The sequence below is a fragment of the Colossoma macropomum genome, unplaced genomic scaffold (genome assembly GCF_904425465.1).
Source record: "Colossoma macropomum unplaced genomic scaffold, Colossoma_macropomum, whole genome shotgun sequence".
NCBI lineage: Eukaryota > Metazoa > Chordata > Actinopteri > Characiformes > Serrasalmidae > Colossoma > Colossoma macropomum.
In genome coordinates, this window is record NW_023495268.1 from 315,213 (window position 1) to 336,715 (window position 21,503).

Genomic DNA, 21,503 nt, shown 5'->3' on the forward strand with positions numbered 1-21,503 from the left:
TCTACCCAGCTTTTAAAAACACCTTCACAAATAAACACGACCATGAACCAAGCTTGTTCTGCACACACAAATTAGGTCTAAGTGATCTCTCTTCTGGAGCTGACACCATGTCCCTAGAGACAACCTCAGCTGTGCTAGCGCACACTGAGGAACATTCAGACAGCTTCTTACTTTTGTCATGTGGTGATGTGTAGTGGTACATTCCAGCTCAAAGCATGAAGGCTGATTATCAGATCAGACATCCCAAAAACAAATGCTTTAAGCTTTATATATGAGTTTTTCCTCAACTGCACATAACAGAATAAACAAGCGTTGGATCAGTCTCACCAACTTGCTCTATACGACAGAGCACTGGTCTGAGCTGATGTGGTCCATATTAACTCCATTTGAATCCACAGTAAGATGTGATTTGGGCAAGGATGCTTAGCCCTTAAAGCCTTGTGGGTTTTCCTTTTACACAACTTTTCATCTCTTCATTTCTTCATCTTCATGTCAGCCTCTATTGCACTGCGGCGCCCCCTGGTGCCTCCATCCTGGAAGAACAGAAAAGCAGGGTTTTGGGGGAGGGGGCATGAGCTTCTCTGTAGAGAGATAACTGCTCTGTTAGCCCTGACACACCAGACCGTGCGTGCTAAAAAAAATGGCCAACTACCAGCCTTGAAAAACAGAAGAGGGTGGGAGGAAATACACAAAGCCCTAAAACTTAAACTGTGTCATTTTTACAGACCTGTCCTTTACTCATGCTAGAACTAAGCCAAAGAAGTGCAATATATTTATCAAAGTAGAGCCCGACCGATAAGAAAATGGTCACAGATACAAATTTTAAGGGGCTAAACATTTCATCTGATATCACTTATGGTCAAGATTTAAATAGACTGCAGCAGCATTTAACTGACTGACAGTTGTCAACTGTGAATTATCAAAGTGTCAGTTATCAACAGTCTATAATATAGCAGTCCATAATATACATATTGTTCAGCAAAGGGGAGGGCCTTCAAAGAAATTCACAGAGGTTTTGTTGGTTTCTGTTAAGCCAGGCATACACTGTGCGATTTTGGTGACAGCTCACACTGTACGAAAACACTCGGTTTGACTGGCATGGGTGCACACTGCACTGGCTCCTTGCTCCCTACAAAGTGCACCACATATTAAAATAGTTGCTCCTGCGCCCATGAAGTGCATCACATGTCTAATAAACAGCCTTCTGAGGTTCAGCCATGTGTGCACAGTTCTATACAGTGCACTATTTTGGTGTAGAAGCCAGAATTTAGCGCACTACATGGGAAGGATGGGCCGTTTGAGATTCAGCCACTGATACAACAAACTGCTACAACAGCTTTGCTAACATGTGCCACACTATGCACTGAAGCTGAAGAGCAGGCGCTCTACAGGCAGCTCTACGAAGACTAAAAACACTGTATTTATTTATACCTTGCAATTCAACTCAGTCAAACAGAGTTGGCATGCTGAATGGTGTTGTGAATGTGGACTTCTTTGTCTCCGTGTAGGAGCGGTGGCTGTGATTGTGTGTGGTTTCGGGTGCGACTTTGAGAAATCGGGTTGTGAGGCTTCTCACACTGTGAGACAAGCGACCAAAAATTCAGACATGTCAGAAATCCATCTGATCGTCCAACTGCTCAATCGGAGCTCGTCTGGGCAGTTAATCGGGCATCTCTTCCCCTCTCACACTGCACGGCAAACGACGGCCGATGAAGCTGAAATTCGGCCCGATCATGAAATTCAGTCGGCTCTGATCATATTGGGCTTAAAAAAAGGGCTAAAATCGCACAGTGTATGCCTGACTTTAATTAGCTCTTATTTTTCAGCTCTTTTGTGCTGCAGCATGTTACCCTAATGCTAACATCTGGGTTTAGATGTATTTCACAAGTCTGTTATTTTAAACATGATGGAGTTGCTTCAATGGTTCTTTAGTAAAGAAAATGGTTTATACAGAACCATGAACACTCAAAAAAACACTTTGCATGATTATAGGGTTCTTTGCACCATGAAAGGGTTCTTCAGAGTGATGGAGAATGTGGCATGAATGTTCTTCTGTTGGTATGATGTCAAGCTTGTAACAGTAGAACTGTCTACAGCACATTTTCCACCAGTCTGAAGAACACTTTCATGATGCAAAGAACCCTTAAACAAAGCAAAGGGTTTTTTGAGTGTTCATGGTTCTATGTGGAACCACTTTCTCTTTTAAAGACCTGCTGAAACACCATCTTTTTAAGAGCCTAGTTCAGCAGGTGTTGCTGTAAGGACCGACTGGTAACCACAAACCCAGCAGCGTCTTTAAAAACAAAACAAAAAAGCTTAAGATACTAGAGCATGACATAAGAGCACTCAGAAAAAAGGTTACTGATGAAATTAGGTTCTTCTTACATTAGCAGCATCAGTTCACTGTAATGTGAAACAAGGTAAATTATAAACACTGGCTATTTGGTCGATAACGATAATCGCATGTATCCTTAATGTTGACCAATATTATCTGTAAAAGGGTGTGTGTGTGTGCGTGCGTGTAATATATATATATATATATATATATATATATATATTATATATATATACTAAACCACACACACACACACACACGGTGATTCAAAAAGATTCAGCCGATTTCAAAGCGCCATATATTCACCGTGAGGCCTCTAGGAACCAATCACATACCAATTGTAAGAGGGGGTCATAGAGTTTCTGACTGTCGCTGGAAGATGGCTCCCTTCAGTCTGAGGGGAGATGGAGACCCCTGAGCAGAAAGCGTTCTGCGTTCTCCACTTCCATAAGAGTGAATCAGTCATAACTGTGCAGCGTGATGTTCGCCATCAGTGAACCTCCAACAGCTCAGAGCGTTTGTCGTTGGTTCCACAACACTGGATGATCTCCCAAATCGCATTGAAAGAGCTGTTGTCCGTACAGCTGGAGGAGATGATGAATCTTTTTCAATCACCCTGTGTGTGTGTGTATTATATATACAGGTAAACTCTTACACTATGATATAAATCGGTCGAGCTCTACTAAAAGGAAATTTGAAAAGATAGCAAATCAAACTTTTAGTGCCTACCCCCATTCAAAATCAATACCTGTACTTTTGTGCTTAGGAGATACAGTTAAAATGAAATGTACTATTGGAAGAGGACTCTATCCAGTGTTAAGCATGTGTGTTTTTAATATGCATATATAATATATATGTGTGCATCAGTATGTGTGAGAGATAGAGAGAGAAAGGAGGACAGGATTCAGGGGGGACAGAGAGCAAAGCTGTGACCTTCAACCTGGATACTTACAAAAAGAGAGAGAAGGAAAGCAGGAGAGGCCATGGGGAGACTGTCCTGTAGAAGGACAAACAGCAGTGAGAAAGAGAGTCCCACGACACACACACACACACACACACACACACACACACACACACACACACACACACAGACAGGCTTTCCACTACAGAAACATATAAAACTACAAGACACAGACATACAAGGCTTACAGACAAAGCTAAAGCAGAGTAAAGAACACAAAGGCCTTTCACAACAGTGAACAAAGGAGATTTCTGGATGAGTGGGTTTAAGCATTGCTCAACACAAAAACACTAACCTGACACTGCTAATAGGCATGTGCCAATATAAGAGTTTAATCAATAATGATCTAAGCTTTATCACGGTTTATGATATTACTACAATGTAGTCTGAATACAAAACCACTACAGGACAGGACATGTAGATAATACATATAACATAAGGTATTGTATATCACTGCTATCGGGAAAAAACATTTTTCCGTTTTTGACATATTTGAAAGTACCAATGGTCATATATATCGTGTGTACATTTCATGATGAATGGACCAACAGAAATGACCCAAAATTACCTGGAAAAAGTCTGGTTCTGTTGACTTACATTAAAAGTAAGGTAGGTTTCTCCCTTTTCCTGTAAAGCTGTCATTTTGGAGATACAAGGATTTCTTCCCGACAACAGCGATATACTGCTCTAAATAGCATTTTTAATAGCAATAGTGTGTTTGTAGTTATACATTTTTGGGATTTCCGTCTTGGGAAAAAACACTGTTTTTAAATAGACAATGATTTTGGTTTCCTCTTAATATTTTTTCAGGCCTTCGTGCTAATGCATGTATGAAATGAGAGCACTGCAAACTTTACAGTGAGCTGTGAAGGTGCTCTGACCAACAACAGCTGTACAAACATCAAATAAAGCATAGGATCACGATGTGACATCTTAGTGGGAGATTGCAAAAGCAGACTACATTGCGCAAAGAATTTCAGGTGAAACTTCATCTTGTTTGACTAAAATGTAGTGACAGAATTTTAAAGTGTCCACAACAACAATACTGTGTGCTAAACATGGCAATATACCTTATTATTGAATCTCGGCACACGTCTAACTGCTAATAACGAATGAAATAATAAATATGGATCAGTTCCAGTTTTAAGTCCCCACTGACTTTCAATCATTATTTGCCCTGTTAATGTTTTTGTGTGAAAGCAGGGTCACTATACATAAACAAGGCTAGGTATCTTAAGTCCACAGCAAAATAAACAGAGCACTGGAAGAAAGCTCAGAGACGCGTGTTAGTCCACAGCGGATTGGAACACAGACAAGCTCAGGTGAAGGTGGGTAGGAAATAAAGGTGAAATAGAGAGAAGGCTATTCATGTGATTTCTAGGTGTTGTATGAGTGTGTGCATGTAATAAAACTGACGATGCTTGACGTCACTGTACGTGACAATCTGAGAAAGATGACTGAGGAGTGAAAGGGATCAGTGCTTGTTTATGTAAATCTGAGATGAGTGTAATGAGTGAGCTGTGTGTTGTGAGCTGAGAGAGAATAAAGTCTTTGAAATGTGCATGACAGTTTACACAATGACTGGCAGCACTTACGCACATAACCTAAAAAGATGTTAAAAAAAATCTTTCAGGGCCTAGTTTTCCAAAAGTGTTTCGGTCATGAGACCATCTTAACTATTGGAGTGAATCCGGCCGCAGAGCTGGTTCCCAAAAGCTTCAGATTTTACCAATTAGGGCCACAATGATTAGTCTACAACGTTGGTAAGTTGCTGACAATGTTGATAACAGGAAAAAGCTTAAATAGGAACATACATGCTTTATAATCCCCGCTAATGTTAAACAGGGCCGCAACACATACTTGATAAATTCGATAAATTAGACAATTAAAATGTTCAAAAATGCAAGTACTCAGAATAACTGGTACTTCTGCCCATTTTTCTGATTGTTTTTTATCAGTCTGACAAATTACTGATTAATTTATCAGTCAAATTATTGCTGAACATGCTATGTTGTTGCTGTCGGGACAAAATCCATATATATATATATTTTTTTTTTACATAATTTGAAAATGGCAGTTGCCCTTTATGTTGTGTCCGAATTTCATGATAAATGGACCAACATGAATGGTCCAAAATTACTTGGAAAAAAAATTTTTTTCCATTTACTTCCATTAAAATTTAAGAACGTTTTTACTTCTCCTGTAAAGTTACCTTTTTGGAGATATGATGTTTTGTTCCGACAGCAGCGATTTACTCGAAAAAGAGCACATTTCAGCCCTGCTACAGGCCCCGTACACCAAGGAGAGATCTCCGAATAAACGAGTTGGTGATTAGGAATCCTGTTCAGCAGGTGGTGCACATCCCATTGCACATTATAGCCAAATAGAGGCTGTTTAGCTTGTGTTTTTAGGTATACACACAGATAAACACTTGTTACACCTTAAAGCAGTGATTTTAGTTCTGATATGCTTTTGAGAAACCAGCTCTTGGTCAGTTAGCTGCTCAGAACATGCATCAACGTCCGCTCAACCTTTCCGCTGGAGGCTGCAGCTTTTTGAACACTGTCCATCACAACAAAAGAGCATGCACACATAAGAACTCAACCAAAAGTATATACACAAATGACATAATGCTGGAAAGGGTAGCAGGGATGAAGACAAAATGTCGGTTTAGCTTCAGGTCTGGTGTGTGTTTCTATTAGTTACAAGAACTTTGGAGTACATATGACTGGACAGCACAAGGAGGCATGCGTATGGAACAGGTCATGCAGCTGATACGGCCAGAAACAGTCACTGACACAAAGCAATAAAATCTTACCACATCCCAAACCTGGACAGAAGCTTTGTGCACGTAGGTGAGTATCTTAATTTGAATTCTCATTGCTAATTTTGGGATCATCATCAGCTTGGCTCAAAAAAGAACTGACTTCACTTTCTGGCTCGTCTTTCTGGCTTCACATGTTGGAATCTCGCTTATAATCCTTTCGCATTATGCAACCTCAAGGGAAATTGGCCATTTAGGTGATAATTTGTGCTAGCCTTTTCATTTCTTTGGTTGTTGATGCCTTCAGGAATGTCTGTGAGTCAGAGTGTGTGTTTTAGTCTCACTGACCTTTTCGTTAGTATCTTGTTTGGAGTTGTTTCTTTTCCTTCTGGGCATGGCAGCTGGTTCTGGCTCTAAATGTGCATCTTTGTTTGCTGGGCTCAGGGTCTACGTATATGAGACTGGGGGTTAATGTAAATAACACTAACCATATTGTTAGGGACTTTAGCAAAAGGCTTTGGGTGGGTGTGTATTCTTGTGTTTTGAGGTTGTTTCTCAAACCGTCTTAATGGGGCTCATTTTCCACGGCTCCTTCCTCCCCACAGACTGGATGTGGTACATGTGAGTGGCTTACCTTGTCGTTGGGGTCCTGCTTGCGGTTTGCCTCCCGTCCTCGCAGGCTCTTGGCGCTGATGCCGGACTCTGAAGTCTGCATGATGAGTTGGGTGGCCAGGAACTGCTGGATCTGCTCCAGGACATCTCGCTGCATCTCCAGAGCCATGTGGTAGACGTCATGGTCTGAGCTGTTGTACATTATTGCATTCTGGAACATCAGCATGATGTCCCGCTGGAATTCAGCCGTCGTGCGGATCTGCCCTGTCTCGATGTTCTTCTTGATTGCTGATAGGTCCATGGGCCTATTTGTGGGAGGAGATTTGAGTGATTGACAGATCAGAATGCGATGTAATGGCTATAATTTCAACACTGCCTTAAATAAATTAAAGCAAGTCCCAGGTAGCAGTAACCATGATGAGCCACAGCAGTACTTTGGAAGTTTGCCTCCGTAGGTTTGCCTTTAAGCAAATCCTTTCCTGATGCTACCAGTGATGCAAGCTAATTACCCATATATTATAAAAATCTAGAGTAGTATCTAGAAATACATAAGAAAAAGTGCTGTCTGGGTACCTGTGTACGATGCTGTGGTAACCAGGAGCGATGTCATCAGAGACAGGCTGCAGAAATACACTTGCGTACCTGCAATACATTATGAACTGTAAAATAACTCAAAAACACAAAAAAATATGTTTTACTGGCTACTATTGTTCAGGACACAACATAATAGAGTCTGGCTGAAGACATGCACTCTCAGAAAGATGCACTCTCAGCCCCAGTGACGCCACATGCACTCTCTGTCACAATGGCAGAAGCAGCCCAACGGCACAGTAACTTTTGGCTGCTTCTGCTTAGTGATATCATCACTTAGTCAATTTTTTGTCCATAACACAGTTAGAGAACTCCATTTAATGCACCTCTCTGTTGAATAAAGTCATAGAACCCATTAAAAGTGTCTGCTGCTTCCTGGTGATGTCCAGTAGTCGCTACAGGTATTCTGTGTTTTCCTAATGGGTTGATATACAGTGTAAAGGATTCTGATCGTTTAATCAGGTGTACGTTTAAAAAGGCTGCCGGTGCATGTCAGGCTGAGAGCGCATGTCTGCAGCCAGGCCCTTCCTCGCACAACATAGCATTTGCAGTTGGTCAGTGCAAATCTAATTTATTAACACTCACCTGTGGTTGGCTGCTGCTCGCCACACCAGCATGATGGCTTTTTTCCAGATCTTTTGAGCCTGCAAAGCCTCCTGATCTTCACTGCATATTGAGCTGACAGATATAAGAAAAAAAGGCAAATATACACAGAATAATGTAAACACGAATTTAGCGTATCACACCCACAAATCAATTAATTAAATAACAATCTTGCTCTCATTCATAACCATCCGCAAACACAAACAACTCACAACTGGGAGGAGGCCGGGCTGCTGGCAGTAGAGTCTGCAGTAGTATATCTTTGAGAGTTGGTGCCATACCCATCCTCACTTTCACTGGCTGGAGGATCCACTTCAGAGAGATATGGCCCCTCTCCACACTCTTTCATCTCCATTCCTTCATCTGCATCTACCTCGCTCCCTCCATCCTCTTCTTTTACTTCCTAGAGAGAAAGCGCGAGAGAGAAATAGAGAAAAACACAATTACAAAACAATTACAGAAATGTCATCACTGATATACTGAACAATATAGTCAATCATGTAAAATCTATTACTTCCAATAAAGAAGCCTGGATTCCTACATTTCTGTATGTACAGTCGTTTGCAAAAGTTGGCATCTTTGGTCAAATTATGTTTTGAGAAAATAAGTTAAAACACCTCCTTAAGAGAACATACCTCTGCATATTTTAATACATAATTACTGTAAAATGATCAAATTTGTCATATTATATAGTGCTAACTGGCATTTTATAGGGGTATAAAAATGAACTGTTGCATCACCGATATATGTGATGAATAAACTGTATTAACTTTTGAATGTTAGAATCTATTACAAAATAAAATAAAGTACACTTTTATTAAATTAAAACAAATTAAAACTGTTCATCCCCTAAAATCTCCTCCTTAAAAAAAGACAACTGAAAAAAAAGAAAAAAAAAAACAAAACAACAACTTTGTATTCCAATACTATGTAAACAGTTTCTCAAATTTGTGTAGTCAGTGCATTATTTTCACATTTCTCTGAAGTATACCAAAATAATTTAATCAAACTAAGATGAAATTTGAGAAATTTCATAAACAAATCTTAATTGCCTCGAAGCAAATTCAGAAATTTTAAATTTTCATTGCTAGTATATTACTGCTTGGCTGTTGAGCTTGTATTCTGCAGCACTACCTTTGGGTCTCTTCCAGACGCTGAGCTGTCCTCTGAATCGAGGCAGGGAGTTTCAGCCTCGGGCTGCGCCCACTCCTCACTCTCAGCCTTCAGCGAGGGGCTGGGTGTTCTGTTCTCTGTTTGTTCCTCCTCTCTCCCTCTACTTTCCTCTGCTTCTTTCTGTTCAGCCCCTTGTAGTTCAGACCCCTGTGCTTGTCCTGTTTCTGGTGGGGCTGCAGGTATGGAGTCCCCCAGCGCTGCCTCGGGTCCCCTGGCCTCCCCCACCTCCTGTAACGGCACAGCTGGCTCTGCCTCCTGAGCCTCAGGCATGGGCAAACTTACTGGGGCTCCAGCAGTTACCCTGGGCTGGACGCTGGGCTCTGGATCGACTGGTTTAAAGGCCTGGTGCTCCCAGGGGCCAGAAAGAGCATGGCCCCCCGCTACGGCTTCCTCACACAGAGAGAGAGCAGCTTCCACTGCTGCTGCATCCAACACCTCAACTGATTCGTCCACCTGAGAGACAGAAAGAGAGACATACACTCAATTACCTTATCTAAATTACTCTATAAACACATGGACATCTGTCCTCATCCTAGTGTTTGTTTACTTAATCAGGTACTCTAATAAGGCACTGAAGTCTGGAACAAACAACGAAAAAATTTGGACTTTCTTCTAAGTTTTTGAGTGAAAGTATGATGTATAACCATAGAGATGCTGTGCAGGGACACAAGCAGCAGATATGGAGGTCACATTCGTAGAGGTGTGTGTGGTGTGTGTGTGTACGTTCCGTTGTGAGTGCGCTGCTGCAATATGGCTGCCGCTTTACATCGGTTTTTCGTTTGTTTTGTTTTGTATTGTTTGTATGAATGTTTTGTTGTTTCCTTGCTGGCTGAGCTTTGCCATCATTTACACTATGATAGCAGCCGAGAGCCATTTTCCACCCGTGGCTCAGAGACTTCTTGGACTGGCTGTTTGGGTGACGCTACATCACATCTATGACGCAGCCTGGACCAGTCGCTTGAGTGACGCTGTATTGCGGCTACAAGGCTGCCTGAACCGGGGACCTGATCCACACTACATCGCAGATATGTAGCTGCCTGGACTGGCCACTCGGGTGACGGTGCACTGCAGCTATGAGGCTGCCTGAACTGGAGGAGTTCGGCTGCAGGAAAATGCTACCTCTTCGTGGCGAAGGACATTTTCGGCCTTCGGGGCTTCCTAGGCTGGCTGCCTGTGCGATGTACCATAGTTGTGGAGTAAGACTTTTCCCTGCGACTAAAGGCTCTTTTTGGGCTAGCTAAGTGACTCTATACTGTGGTCATTGTAATCCCCCCCTAGCTAGCTGTTGGAAATGTAGAGGTGTGTGTGTGGAGGTGTTTGTGTGTATACTGTGTTGTTTTATTTGTTGTTGATTATGTATTTTGTTATTTTCTGATCTTTTTGTAAAACATCCTTGGGTTTGAGAAAGGCACTACATATATATTGAACTTACTATTATTACTAACATTGTTACTTGAAATTTAGATATCTAAGCATGCTGCCATATGAAACTGAAACTAAAAGATTTTGCAATTGCTGAGGAATTTTTAAAGGTAAAGAGTGGATGCTGCCCAAGTCTGTGTGACATCGATTTATCACTCTTTAGCTGTGTTAAAATCACAAATGCCTAAAATATGCCACAGATAAGTCAACCAAAACTATCAGATACAGAACACTTTAAACTGCTAGCTTCACATATAAAATGTTTCCTTGTTTGAATATTTCAATACTAACCAATTAGTTTAAAATTTTGGATATTTGAACAGCAAAAACAGTAAAAAATATCTGTGTAAGTTATGCAATACCTTCTCTTCAATAATAGCTATAATATCTCCCACTGTCTCCAGGTCCAGCTCATCCCCCATATAAGACACGGCCACCAGGTCCTCCACCAGCTCTCCCTCTCTCCCCTCCGTCTGCTCTGGGCCGGACTGCACCGCCAGCACTGCCTCTGGACCAGAACACTCTGCTACTGCTGCTTCTACAAAACCACACATCAACATGCAATTTACCTTCATCGTAAACAACGAACTGCGCTGGTGATGATGTATATTATGTTGTTGGCAAAACTGTAAAAGGCAGCTTTTAGATGCACGATACTGTGTAAATGCATTAAAAAGCCCATCCAGGCATCAGTCTGGTTTAATGGTGGTCCTGGACTTCAGAAAACATACATGAAAGGAGATAAAAATGTCAACTAAATGAATTAAACAGGCGGACAGACAAACAGAGTAAAAGTTTATTGCAACCTAAAATAAACACTCTAAGCTATCCATCCTAAAACGTGAAAAAAGCTGCTAACCACCAATCAGCATCAGCTTAAGTCAGTTCATGATCAATTTTGGTCAAAGTAATTTCTTTGAACTGGCAGGCAGAGAGACAGGCAGCAAGAGAAGGCAAGCGTGAAAGAGAAAGACTGGGAGAGACAGAGACCTGTGCCGGGTATAAAGTGGTGTCCTGGAGCAGGGGGGGCTACAGTGGGGGGATTAAGGGGCTCAGCGCTGGCTGGCATCTGGACTGGGGGTGCGCTCTCCAACAGACGGGATAATGTGGGCGCATCTGACATAGAGACACACACACACAGCGCTACAAACACACCCGCACACTAAAAGCGTGGAGCTATTTCAGATTCACTTATATTACCAAGACATACTGATCAAGAATCCATGATCTGCGAGCACAATTTACAGGTAAAGCCACATTTAATTCCAGAAAAAGGAAAAAGCAAGCACAAACACATTCAATAATGCACACACTAACTAAGCAGTCATTAAACACAGATCTGAGAGGGGACAAATATTTAAAGGGCACATATTCTATGTTTTTACATTGCTTGTCCCCCTACGCCTGCTTAAAGTGTGTGGTTTTAAGTACCCAAACGTTATCTTAACCTGTCTTTGTTACTTGTGCCTGTTTCACACATACTAATTCTGCACAAAATGGACCACGCAGCAGCTTGATGGCCACGGCCTGTGAGTTCTACAGATATTTTCTCAAAATGAACAGTCAAATCAATAACTTCAGTAAATAAAAAGATTCTTAATAGCACAATACGGTTGGCTGCCTCTAGCAGCCATTTGACTTAACAGCTCTACTCACCACAGAACATGTTTGATCTTGCCAACCAAGGCAACAAAGTTTAGATGATAATGATCCAAATCAGAGGGACTGAAGTTGAGAAACTGGCTGAAGGGACAGAATGGCGAAATTGAACCTGTTCTGTGATGTTTGGACTTGTAGGCTGATCAGCTTACTTGACATTACCTTAGCAAACAGGCTAGAAACCCAAACAGTGCCACACACCACAGCAGACGCAAGTTTAGATTATAAAAATGAATGCGTTGGGAAAAACTGCCCAACGCATCACAGGCGCCCAGTTAACGTCCTGTGAGAACATTTTCCATAAGTGCTGCCTGGGCAGGGCGAGGATCATCATCAAGGATGTTTCTCATCCTAACCATGGACTTTTTACCCTCCTCCCATCTGGCAGGCGTTACAGAAGCCTCCTCTCCTGCACCAACAGGCTCAGGAAGAGCTTCTTCCCGGAGGCTGTGACCCTCCTGAACTCCATACCATCACTTTAACTGCATCTTTGCTCTGCACTGTTACTGTACTTTATATCCTAGTATTATTGCACAGTCTATTACTGCACTACTTATATTTGCACCAAGTTACTGTACAAGTTTACGCTGCGTACTTATCTTTTACCTATGCTGGGCTCACAGGACATACTACATCTCCACTCACTCTGTATATCATATTTATACTTGCATATCTATATTTTTTACCACTATATACCGCTCTTCTGCACTTTATATGCAAATAATACTGTACATTGCACTTCTGGTTAGACGCTAACTGCATTTCATTGGCTCTGTGCCTGTACTCTGCACAATGACAAAGCTGAATCTAATCTAATATAAATAATGTTGGAGAGAGCAACGTGTAAAACAAGCAGGCTTGATGCGTATTCTCAAGATGCAACACCACTTCTGTGACGTGTCTGGGACGGACTGCCACACTGCTTACTCAGTCTGTGAGAAAACTCGCAACTGTTAACATTAGCATCGAAATGAAAAGCAAGATGTTCCAGTCGCACCCGCACCACCCAGAGTTATTATGTGTGAAACAGGATTCAGAATTAAACAGGCTGTTCTGTTACTGTGCTTTCACTTGAACAGCAAAGGGAAAGGGAAAGGCAAGGAAAATTCAGTTTTATTCATGAATATAGGCCCTTTAAACAGTCCACCTCTGAAGGTATAGAGAAAGAAAACACAATAAATCCCCGGAAATGGGCATTTACCTGTAGAGACGTCATGGCCAGAAGGAAGAGATGCTGCGGGCGCATGAACCTCCACACTGTGAGCGCCATTACTGAGAGCTGTAGCCACCTCACCCTCCACCACCTGAACAGAACATATCAACTATCAGGCGCTGAACCCGACATGCCAACGCTATTTCAATGCACAAGCGTCTGTGGGTATTTATCACTGACATGCTAAAGGAAAGGATGAATTTGCACGTGTAACTCCAGATAGTAAGAGCTTACATCATGCTTTTGCTTTGCCAAAAATGCCTCCACTTGTAAAAACTGAAAGCAAAAGAAAAATGGCAAATATTATGCATGAAAGGGTTGTAATATAACCTGTGCCCAGGTTAAAGGTTATACGGCCGCATAAACGCTAAGCGCATTTCCAAGCACCGACACTTTTAAACACTTAATCGTTCCTGTTCTACACAGACGCAACACTAAGAGAAGACTTGAGAGAAAGAAGTATAAATATAAGGATACAGAACACATGCATGACTGAAAACAGCCTTAATATCCAAAAAAAGTACTTTATCTGGTATTTTGAAAGCATTTTTCTAACGAACGGTCTTCAGAGTCTGAATTAGTTTACATGTCTCTGTCGTCCAACCTCCCTTTCTCTCACCACCCCCACAAAGTTCCCTTTTAATTTGATGGCGAGTACAAGACACCTTCACCCTCTGCCTTGTGCTTACCAGTCTGGGGCTGGCAGATAGGAGGTTGCCTTTCTTCAGCAGCTCAGAAAGCAAAGGGGATGGTGGTGGCGTGGCCTTCTGATTCAGGAGCTTCTTTTGTGGGGATTCGTCTACCAGAGCACCCAGGCTTCCCTCTTTAGGCCCCGGGCCGGCTGGCTCAGACACCGGCATGAACACGGCCACTCCTTGAGTCTGGGCAGGAGAAACAACGGTTATGATACCTTTACACTGCAAATCCAAAAGTGAAGGTTTTTAGACTTGTGTTTAGTTGGGCTAAAATAAATTGTAGAAACGTGACTGCAATATCAACAAACACACAGTTTTGTTTTACACACTGTTTTTATGTAATGTGCAGGGTTTACACGAGCCTCCATTGACCACTTAAAACTCTGCAAAGGCGTCTGCTAAAGCTGTAATGATTACACACAAGACTAATTATGGGAAATTTTAAACTTGTATGTGCTTCCCTGGCTGCATTTACAGTAACTGTCCTGGCCCTGCGGATATTCTGGTTCCACCATCACTTCACTGATGAGAAGCTTTAGGTGGATGAACGGACTCAAGAAATGGATATGAGTCACTCACCACAGGACTGGGACAGGACTCCTCCGCCATTGGCTGAGGAGTATCAGGATGTGGGAGGTCCATGCTGGGTGAACTGGCCCCCAGTGGGGAGCGGACAGTGACACTAGGAAGCCTCTTCGGCGTGTTTTTAGCTGCCTGCCGTGCTGCAGGAGATGTGGGAGGAAGAAAGGATGAGTGGGCACTCAGCACTAGAAAGACATTTCACACCAATCTTGACACTGATTTTGAAGTGAACGACCTGTAAATTAAATACTAATATGAAAATCATATTAATGTTGTTTTATTGTGATCATTTTATTTCCCTAATATTTTGGACTGCTTACACCGTATCTCGTTACTATGATGCCCAGTTTTGAAGTACTATTGTACTTATTACTCTATCTTTCCACTACTTTGGAGTAAAAACGAATGATTAAAGCATTCCAATTCATCTAATATACGTGAAAATAAAAATGCTGAATCCTGAATCTGCATGTTTTGCTGCATGTTTTCATCCTCATTTCAAAGTTAATGAAGACAGTCCGCATATGGTATTTTTAAAACAATTTGGGTTATTTGAGTGACTGTTCAGTTCTAGTGTTTGTTAACAACATTACCCTCACGGCTGCAGTTCTAAACTAAAGATTAATTGTTAAAATTATACGAATTGTCTGATTAACTGCTGCTTCAAAGAAGGTGCAAATTCTGATCGAATTCACTTCACTTTAGTTCAGGCTCATTCATATAATGCACCTACCCAGATAGGCTGCCTCTGTTGCTTTTCTCTTCTGCTCAGCCTCTTCCTCCTCCTGCTTCTTCTTTCTGCCAGATGTGTTCACAATATTTCAGTTGCAAATACAGCCTCTCATCACACTTACGTTTTAGCTCAATTACGCAGCTTCACTGTTGAACAGCTGCTCATTTACAAACCAAAGGATATTGGTCATAGTCATCACCAATTATCAGCACATCCTACTGAAACCGTCATGCAGTGAGCTTACTGTTCAATCTCCCCCCATAGCTCCTCCAATTTGGAGTCCATGTGTCCTGTCTGAATCAAATCCATCTCCTTCTTCAGTTTTCTACAAGTGGCAAAAAGCAGAGAGGGATTCAGGGGAAATGAAGTGACAACACCAAACATACTAAACCTACACTGGGAGTAGGGCTGGGCGATAAAACGATAATGATAAGTATCGCGATATAACTTTTCCTCGATAGAGTGATAAGACATGTTCAATAAATGTTCGATATAATACACCATTCTCACACCTCCACGTTCAGCGAAAGCCTTGGTGGCGTTTTCTACTGCAAAGAAAGTGACACTACTCAGCTGTCGCCAGGAGAGGGCGCGCTTCCGAGTTTTTCGACTTGATTAGAGAGGGAGGAGGCCACGAGTAAAAAAGGGTCGCCAAATATACTTTAGCAACGGCTGAAACGCGGAGTTATACAGTCCCTGTTTGAGCGGAGCGACCGGCGATCTGTTCTCCTGGGACCGAGTGTGAGTGACGAGATCAGTGGTGTAACTGTACTGTCCTACAGCAAACTCACCTCTTTACTAACATCCTAACAGCTTTAGCAGCGTTAAATCACGTCTGCAGCGCCGTGTTACAGCGCCAAACCGTCATATTTTAGTATTAGTGCACTCTCGAGCAACGAAAGTGAAAGAAAGAAGTGGATTCATGCAAATTACAGCCCTGATTTAAACGAAAGTAAACTGAGGAAGCTGTGAGGCATTGGGAAGAGGGAGAGGGCCATCTCTCCAGGCTAGCTGTTTTTAGCTGCTGGCTAACTACAGCAGCGCTTCGGCACAATACGGAGAATTGATGATACTGTAGATCAAACATGACACAAAAGCACCGCTTTCAGTTTAAACATACCTAAAAGGAGGACTCTGTAACTGGTGTGAGAGATTCACACTGCAGATAATGCTTTTACACAGCGAACTTCAGATATTTTGCGGTTCACCCCTTAAACTCTCAAACTACTACGATAGCATAGAGAAACCCAGTCGTCGCTAGTTGGTGTCTGAATACTGTTATCTGCTCTGACATGGATGTGGTAGGAGTGACAGCAGTGACCTACTGAACCGAGCTGACTTGGTTGAGAAAGTAAAGAGTTTAGCACTGTTGTTGGCCACTTGTTTAGCATTTGTAACGGGGTAGCCGAGCGCTCGTCACCAGACAGCTAAAAATAATCTGTTTTCTTTCTTAAATCATGACTATTACAAAAATTGCAGCTGTGCTTTTCAAGCTGATAAAAACAGCTCAGAAACTTTCTCCCACTGTCCCAAGACAGATTAGTGAAATGTTCCACTGTTTGTCGAGTGTTTGTCATGATCGGACCATAAGTGATAGTTTAAAACCACAATTAACCACCCAGCAGCAAAATCAGCCTTCAAACGTGAAAGAAATCATGATTTGACATTTATCGCGATATGTATCGATATCGAACGATATGAATTTTGTTTATCGTGATAACATTTTTGGCCATATCGCCCAGCTCTAACTGGGAGCCATCTGAGTGTTGCAATCAGTGCATAAAAACTGCAGCTTCAAACATGAAAGGTCAGCCAGGGCACCTGTATTGCTCCTGTGTGTCTTTGAGGAGTTTCTTGAGCTCGTCGATCCTCTCTGCAGTCAGCCTGCGCACGATCACATCTTCAATGGTCTCGACCACCTCCCCTTTTTCACCACGCTTCCGTCTGTGGAAGAGCAACACAACGATACAACATTCACAACAAGGAACTGCACTCAAAATAGGAAAAGAACATTAACAATTGCTCAATGCCACCTTTTTAAAAATTATTTCAACATAACTAAACCGTTACGATGTACACAAAGTCAATCAGAGAGGTCTGGATTCGTTGAGAAACTTACCTTGTCAGAACTGTTAACAGTGGTGGTGAAAGTAACGTAACATCCAAAGTGTTTAAAGCACCTCACACTTTCTAACAAGGTTATAACATTAAAAAGCTCTGGATACATAATCAAACATTGATTGATTATAAATTTTGCAATATGTTTTGGCTCAAAACTTAATTTCAGCATACATGCAAGGCGCTATTCAGAAAGAGAGCATCCAAAGAATTGTTTTGTTTTGAGATTTTGGACTATTTTGCCATTTTCAACATTACTTTAAAACCCAGAAAACGCATGCAGGGTCAACTGGTTGTTTTGGGTAGTCAATAAAATGGCTATATTATGGCATTGTAGACATTGTGACCCCTGGTTCCCATCATCACCACTGTAAAGCAACCAGTGTCAGTAAGTTTCTCTACAGTGAACTATTTCTCATCAAACCACTCTGAATTACCTTATTTACCTATCAATAATAAAATTATGCATATGTTTTGGAAAAGGTCAATAGCAGCTGTTTGCAACTACTAGTTTTCTCAAACTCTTTTTCCAGTGAATGTGTCATAAATAGGCTACAGGTCTCTGTGTGTCTGTAGTGATACTTACTTAGGAGCCTCTGTGGTCTCCAACAGCTCTGAATACTGTGAGGCGCAGTGCTATGACGGTTACAGATAAAAACACACCATGTCAGCATTAAAGAGACTGAGCTTAAAAAATAATGCATGCACTTGTTGCACTTTTGCACAAGACAAAAAAAACGCCTAACTTGTAGATGTAAGATGTTTTAAGTACCTTTTGAGAGAACCAGTCTGGAGGCCGTCCTGGCTCAGAAAACGGCTTGATGGCTCTGCTGACTGACACCCTGCAATTCAGAGCTCATCAGAGTTGCACGTTCCAGAGAGTAGTTTATGTTAAACCAATTAGAAGCCGTAATAACTCACAGAGGGGTGAAAGGAAAGCATGCTTCAAATACAGGCCATTCATTTTACTGTGCACTGTTGAGAGTCATCCACTATTTATGATGCTTCAAAATAATGAAGCTGTGGGTCCTTCCCCTACTACCATTTCACTCAGTCACTTTGTCAGCATTATTATTATATCATATCTCTGCTATAGACAACAATATTTTAACACTAAGTCACATTAAATAATAATAACACTAAGTCACTTAAATCACTTCAAAATATATATTGTCTCTATATTTTGTGTATATTTAATATATTTCAGTTTGTTTTTCTTGTATTTTTATTTTCTTACTTATTTACTTTCTGTATAGTGATTATCTGAACCTCACCACAAGCATTTCAATGCATAAATGTCCTGACATACTGTGTAAATGACAAATAAACTTGAAACTTGAAACCTGATTAACACCAACAATTACATTAAATCCACTGAAATCCACTGCTGAAAGGAAACGATGATGAAAATAAGGCACGCTGTACTCAAATCTCTGTCGGGACCTCAAGGTATCTGACAGTTATGGACACAGTGCATGTACCGTTGCTCTATAATACAGAGTGCTATAAACAGCAACGCTGAAATGACTTTTAAAATTAGGTCTTCATTTTATACTGCCGTAAACGTCAACAGCAACTTTTTAAACATGCCAAGCATGTTATGAAATACCTGAGCTAAAACGTTAGATAAATAAAAACATTCAGATTAGAGGCGAGCCTACAGAAAGGGCGTGAACTACCCTGCTCAACAAAAAATTACAGAAAGCATTAAGAGTTCCTATTTGTTCCTGGTGGTGTTCAATAGTCACGAATGGTGTTTGGTTTTAGATTATGAGATCAGATTCCTTTACGGTCATTGCACAATAAATTACATACAACACAGAATGTGCACAGCAGGCACAGGACGCAGTTAGATGGTAAACGTGCTTTTCTAATGGGTTGACATCACAGTCAAAAGGACTCAGTGGTTTAACAGGTACACTGGGACTGATTCCAGATGCATTTGGTGGCTTTCTAAAGGGATCTAAAGGAAACTACTGCCATCCAATGGTAACTATTAAGCCAATACACACAAGAAGGCAAAGCAATCAGATGGCCTTTTTTCAGCAAGGTCCTGTATCTTGATCATCTGCTGCAGAGTATCTCTGAATACACCGAACTGACATAACATTATGACCACCTCCTTGTTTCTACACTCATTTTCCATTTTATCAGCTCCACTTACTATATAGGTGCACTTTGTAGTTCTACAGTTACAGACTGTAGTCCATCTGTTTCTCTGCATACTTTGTTAGCCCCCTTTTACCCTGTTCTTCAGTGGTCAGGACCCCCATGGACGCTCACAGAGCAGATACTATTTGGGTGGTGGATCATTCTCAGTAACACTGATGTGGTGGTAGTGTGTTGCGCTGGTATGAGTGGATCAGACACAGCAGTGCTGCTGGAGTTTTTAAACACCTCAGTGTCACTGCTGGACTGAGAATAGTCCACCAACCAAAAATATCCAGCCAACAGCGTCCTGTGGGCAGCGTCCTGTGACCACTGATGAAGGACTAGAGGATAAGCAACACAAACTGTGCAGCAGCAGATGAGCTATCGTCTCTGACTTTACATCTGTAGGATAGACTGAAGAACAGGGTGAAAGGGGGCTAACAAAGTATGCAGAGAAACAGATGGACTACAGTCTGTAACTGTAGAACTACAAAGTGCACCTATGTAGTAAGTGGAGCTGATAAAATGGACAATGAGTGTAGAAACAAGGAGGTGGTCATAATGTTATGCCTGATCGGTGTATGTCAAGACCAACAACGTTCCTTAGCAGCCTTAACTTACCAATTTTGATCCCCACTTCTCATCACGGAGGATGCAAGGCACAGTTTCTCCCGTACGGACCACGGCTCCGTCGGTCCGAGGGACAGCATTTTGTGTTCTGTACAGAGCGGCATAACGTTATATCTCACATGTTTACACACTCAAACAACAAACACAGACAGACGGAAAAGCACCCGGAGGACACTGAACCCATCAGCTAGCAAGCGTGGCCGGAGCACGTCACTGTTTCTTACTTAAAACCTGCCTCATGTATCGTAACGTGATACACAGCGTTTTATTTCGATTTCCCGTTCCACCTTAAGTGGTGCAGCAGCGAATGTAACTGCTGCGCCACTTAAGGTGGAACGGGAAAGTCGAATAAGAAGCCAATATCAGCTTCATCTAATGTGCTGCAGGAGCGGAACAGCTAACGTTACCGTAGCTGTTTACATCCCGTCTGTTGTGGTTAGCTTAGCGGTTAGCTCGGGAGTACCGTCAGCGTCGTAGCGCTTAGGAAACTAAAAACGCTGGTAGCTAAACTACATGTTCTCCTTATGTGGCAGTGTGTGTTTACACCACGAGGATGAAATTACACGAGAAACAATGATATCAAGTTTTCTCACCGCGCTGTTTTGGCGAAACCCCATGTTAGCCAGCGTAGCTTTTTGTTAGCTTGAAGCTAACCTAGCACAACGGAGAGCCAAGCGGCTCTCCAGCAGCTGACTTACCGCTCTCAGAGCGACTTTGAGACGCGTCTGCTGTGCATTATTAATACTGTAGCTTTAGATACAGCGCGAAACGGTGAATTAAAGCCCGAAACGCTACTCACTTCCCACTCCGGTCGACATGTTCGACGCTAAAGCCGCGCCACGCAGTTCATATCTTCCTTGGCCTTCAGCCGCACCGCTGCGCGGCGACGCACTACCGACAGCGACGGAAACAGCGTGGGTTCAAAACCGCCTCCTCCGCCTGCGCGTCTCCATCGGGGGATTAGCTCAAATGGTAGAGCGCTCGCTTAGCATGCGAGAGGTAGCGGGATCGATGCCCGCATCCTCCAAGAAATTCACTTATGCTCCCAGAAAAGCGCCGCTGAGCACCTTCGCGATGTTTCCAGACGTTCGTAAGTGTTCACACTGTGGGGGGAAAACGCGAGTGGACCCCCAGTGTTTCAGGTCATTGTTTTCTCTTTGTCGGTTTGTTGCTTTATGTGCAGCGCGGTAGGGCGGCGTTTCAGAGCCACTGATCAAAAACAAAAATAGTAGACTTCGAGAATAAAGTCGAAATATTTCTA

At 42.1% G+C, this 21,503-nt stretch overlaps 1 protein-coding gene and 1 non-coding gene across 4 annotated transcripts; one reads left to right on the plus strand and one right to left on the minus strand.

Moving 5' to 3' along the window:
* Positions 1 to 451: 451 nt before the first annotated feature.
* LOC118801438 (bromodomain containing 8) lies at positions 452 to 21,158 on the minus strand. Of its 3 annotated transcripts, none has more exons than XM_036561774.1 (20): positions 21,042 to 21,158; positions 20,234 to 20,330; positions 18,234 to 18,303; positions 18,048 to 18,097; positions 17,165 to 17,287; positions 15,588 to 15,668; positions 15,344 to 15,408; positions 14,608 to 14,750; positions 14,023 to 14,214; positions 13,322 to 13,424; positions 11,452 to 11,577; positions 10,824 to 10,999; positions 9,001 to 9,492; positions 8,079 to 8,269; positions 7,849 to 7,941; positions 7,246 to 7,314; positions 6,695 to 6,977; positions 6,409 to 6,507; positions 3,288 to 3,332; positions 452 to 533 (listed from the first exon to the last, which is right to left on the minus strand). In XM_036561774.1, exons 1-20 carry the CDS (start codon positions 21,058 to 21,060, stop codon positions 474 to 476), a joined length of 2,577 nt encoding a protein of 858 aa, XP_036417667.1. In that variant the 5' UTR covers positions 21,061 to 21,158; the 3' UTR covers positions 452 to 473. The 3 variants fall into 3 exon arrangements, with proteins under 3 accessions (XP_036417667.1, XP_036417668.1, XP_036417669.1); XM_036561775.1 differs by lacking the exon at positions 3,288 to 3,332 and adding an exon at positions 13,568 to 13,609; XM_036561776.1 differs by lacking the exon at positions 3,288 to 3,332.
* A 38-nt stretch (positions 21,159 to 21,196) lies between these two features.
* On the plus strand, positions 21,197 to 21,269 carry trnaa-agc. The gene has a single exon. It is a non-coding gene; the product is annotated as a tRNA-Ala (tRNA).
* The last annotated feature ends 234 nt before the right edge of the window (positions 21,270 to 21,503 follow it).

Excerpts from the sequence above, each read along its gene's own strand:
- LOC118801438 (XM_036561774.1), bottom strand. Across the intron at positions 3,333-6,408 it reads AACAAGATACTAACGAAAAG|GACAGTCTCCCCATGGCCTC; the intron begins GTCAGTGAGACT and ends GTCCTTCTACAG. Across the intron at positions 534-3,287 it reads CTTTCCTTCTCTCTCTTTTT|GATGGAGGCACCAGGGGGCG; the intron begins GTAAGTATCCAG and ends CTGTTCTTCCAG.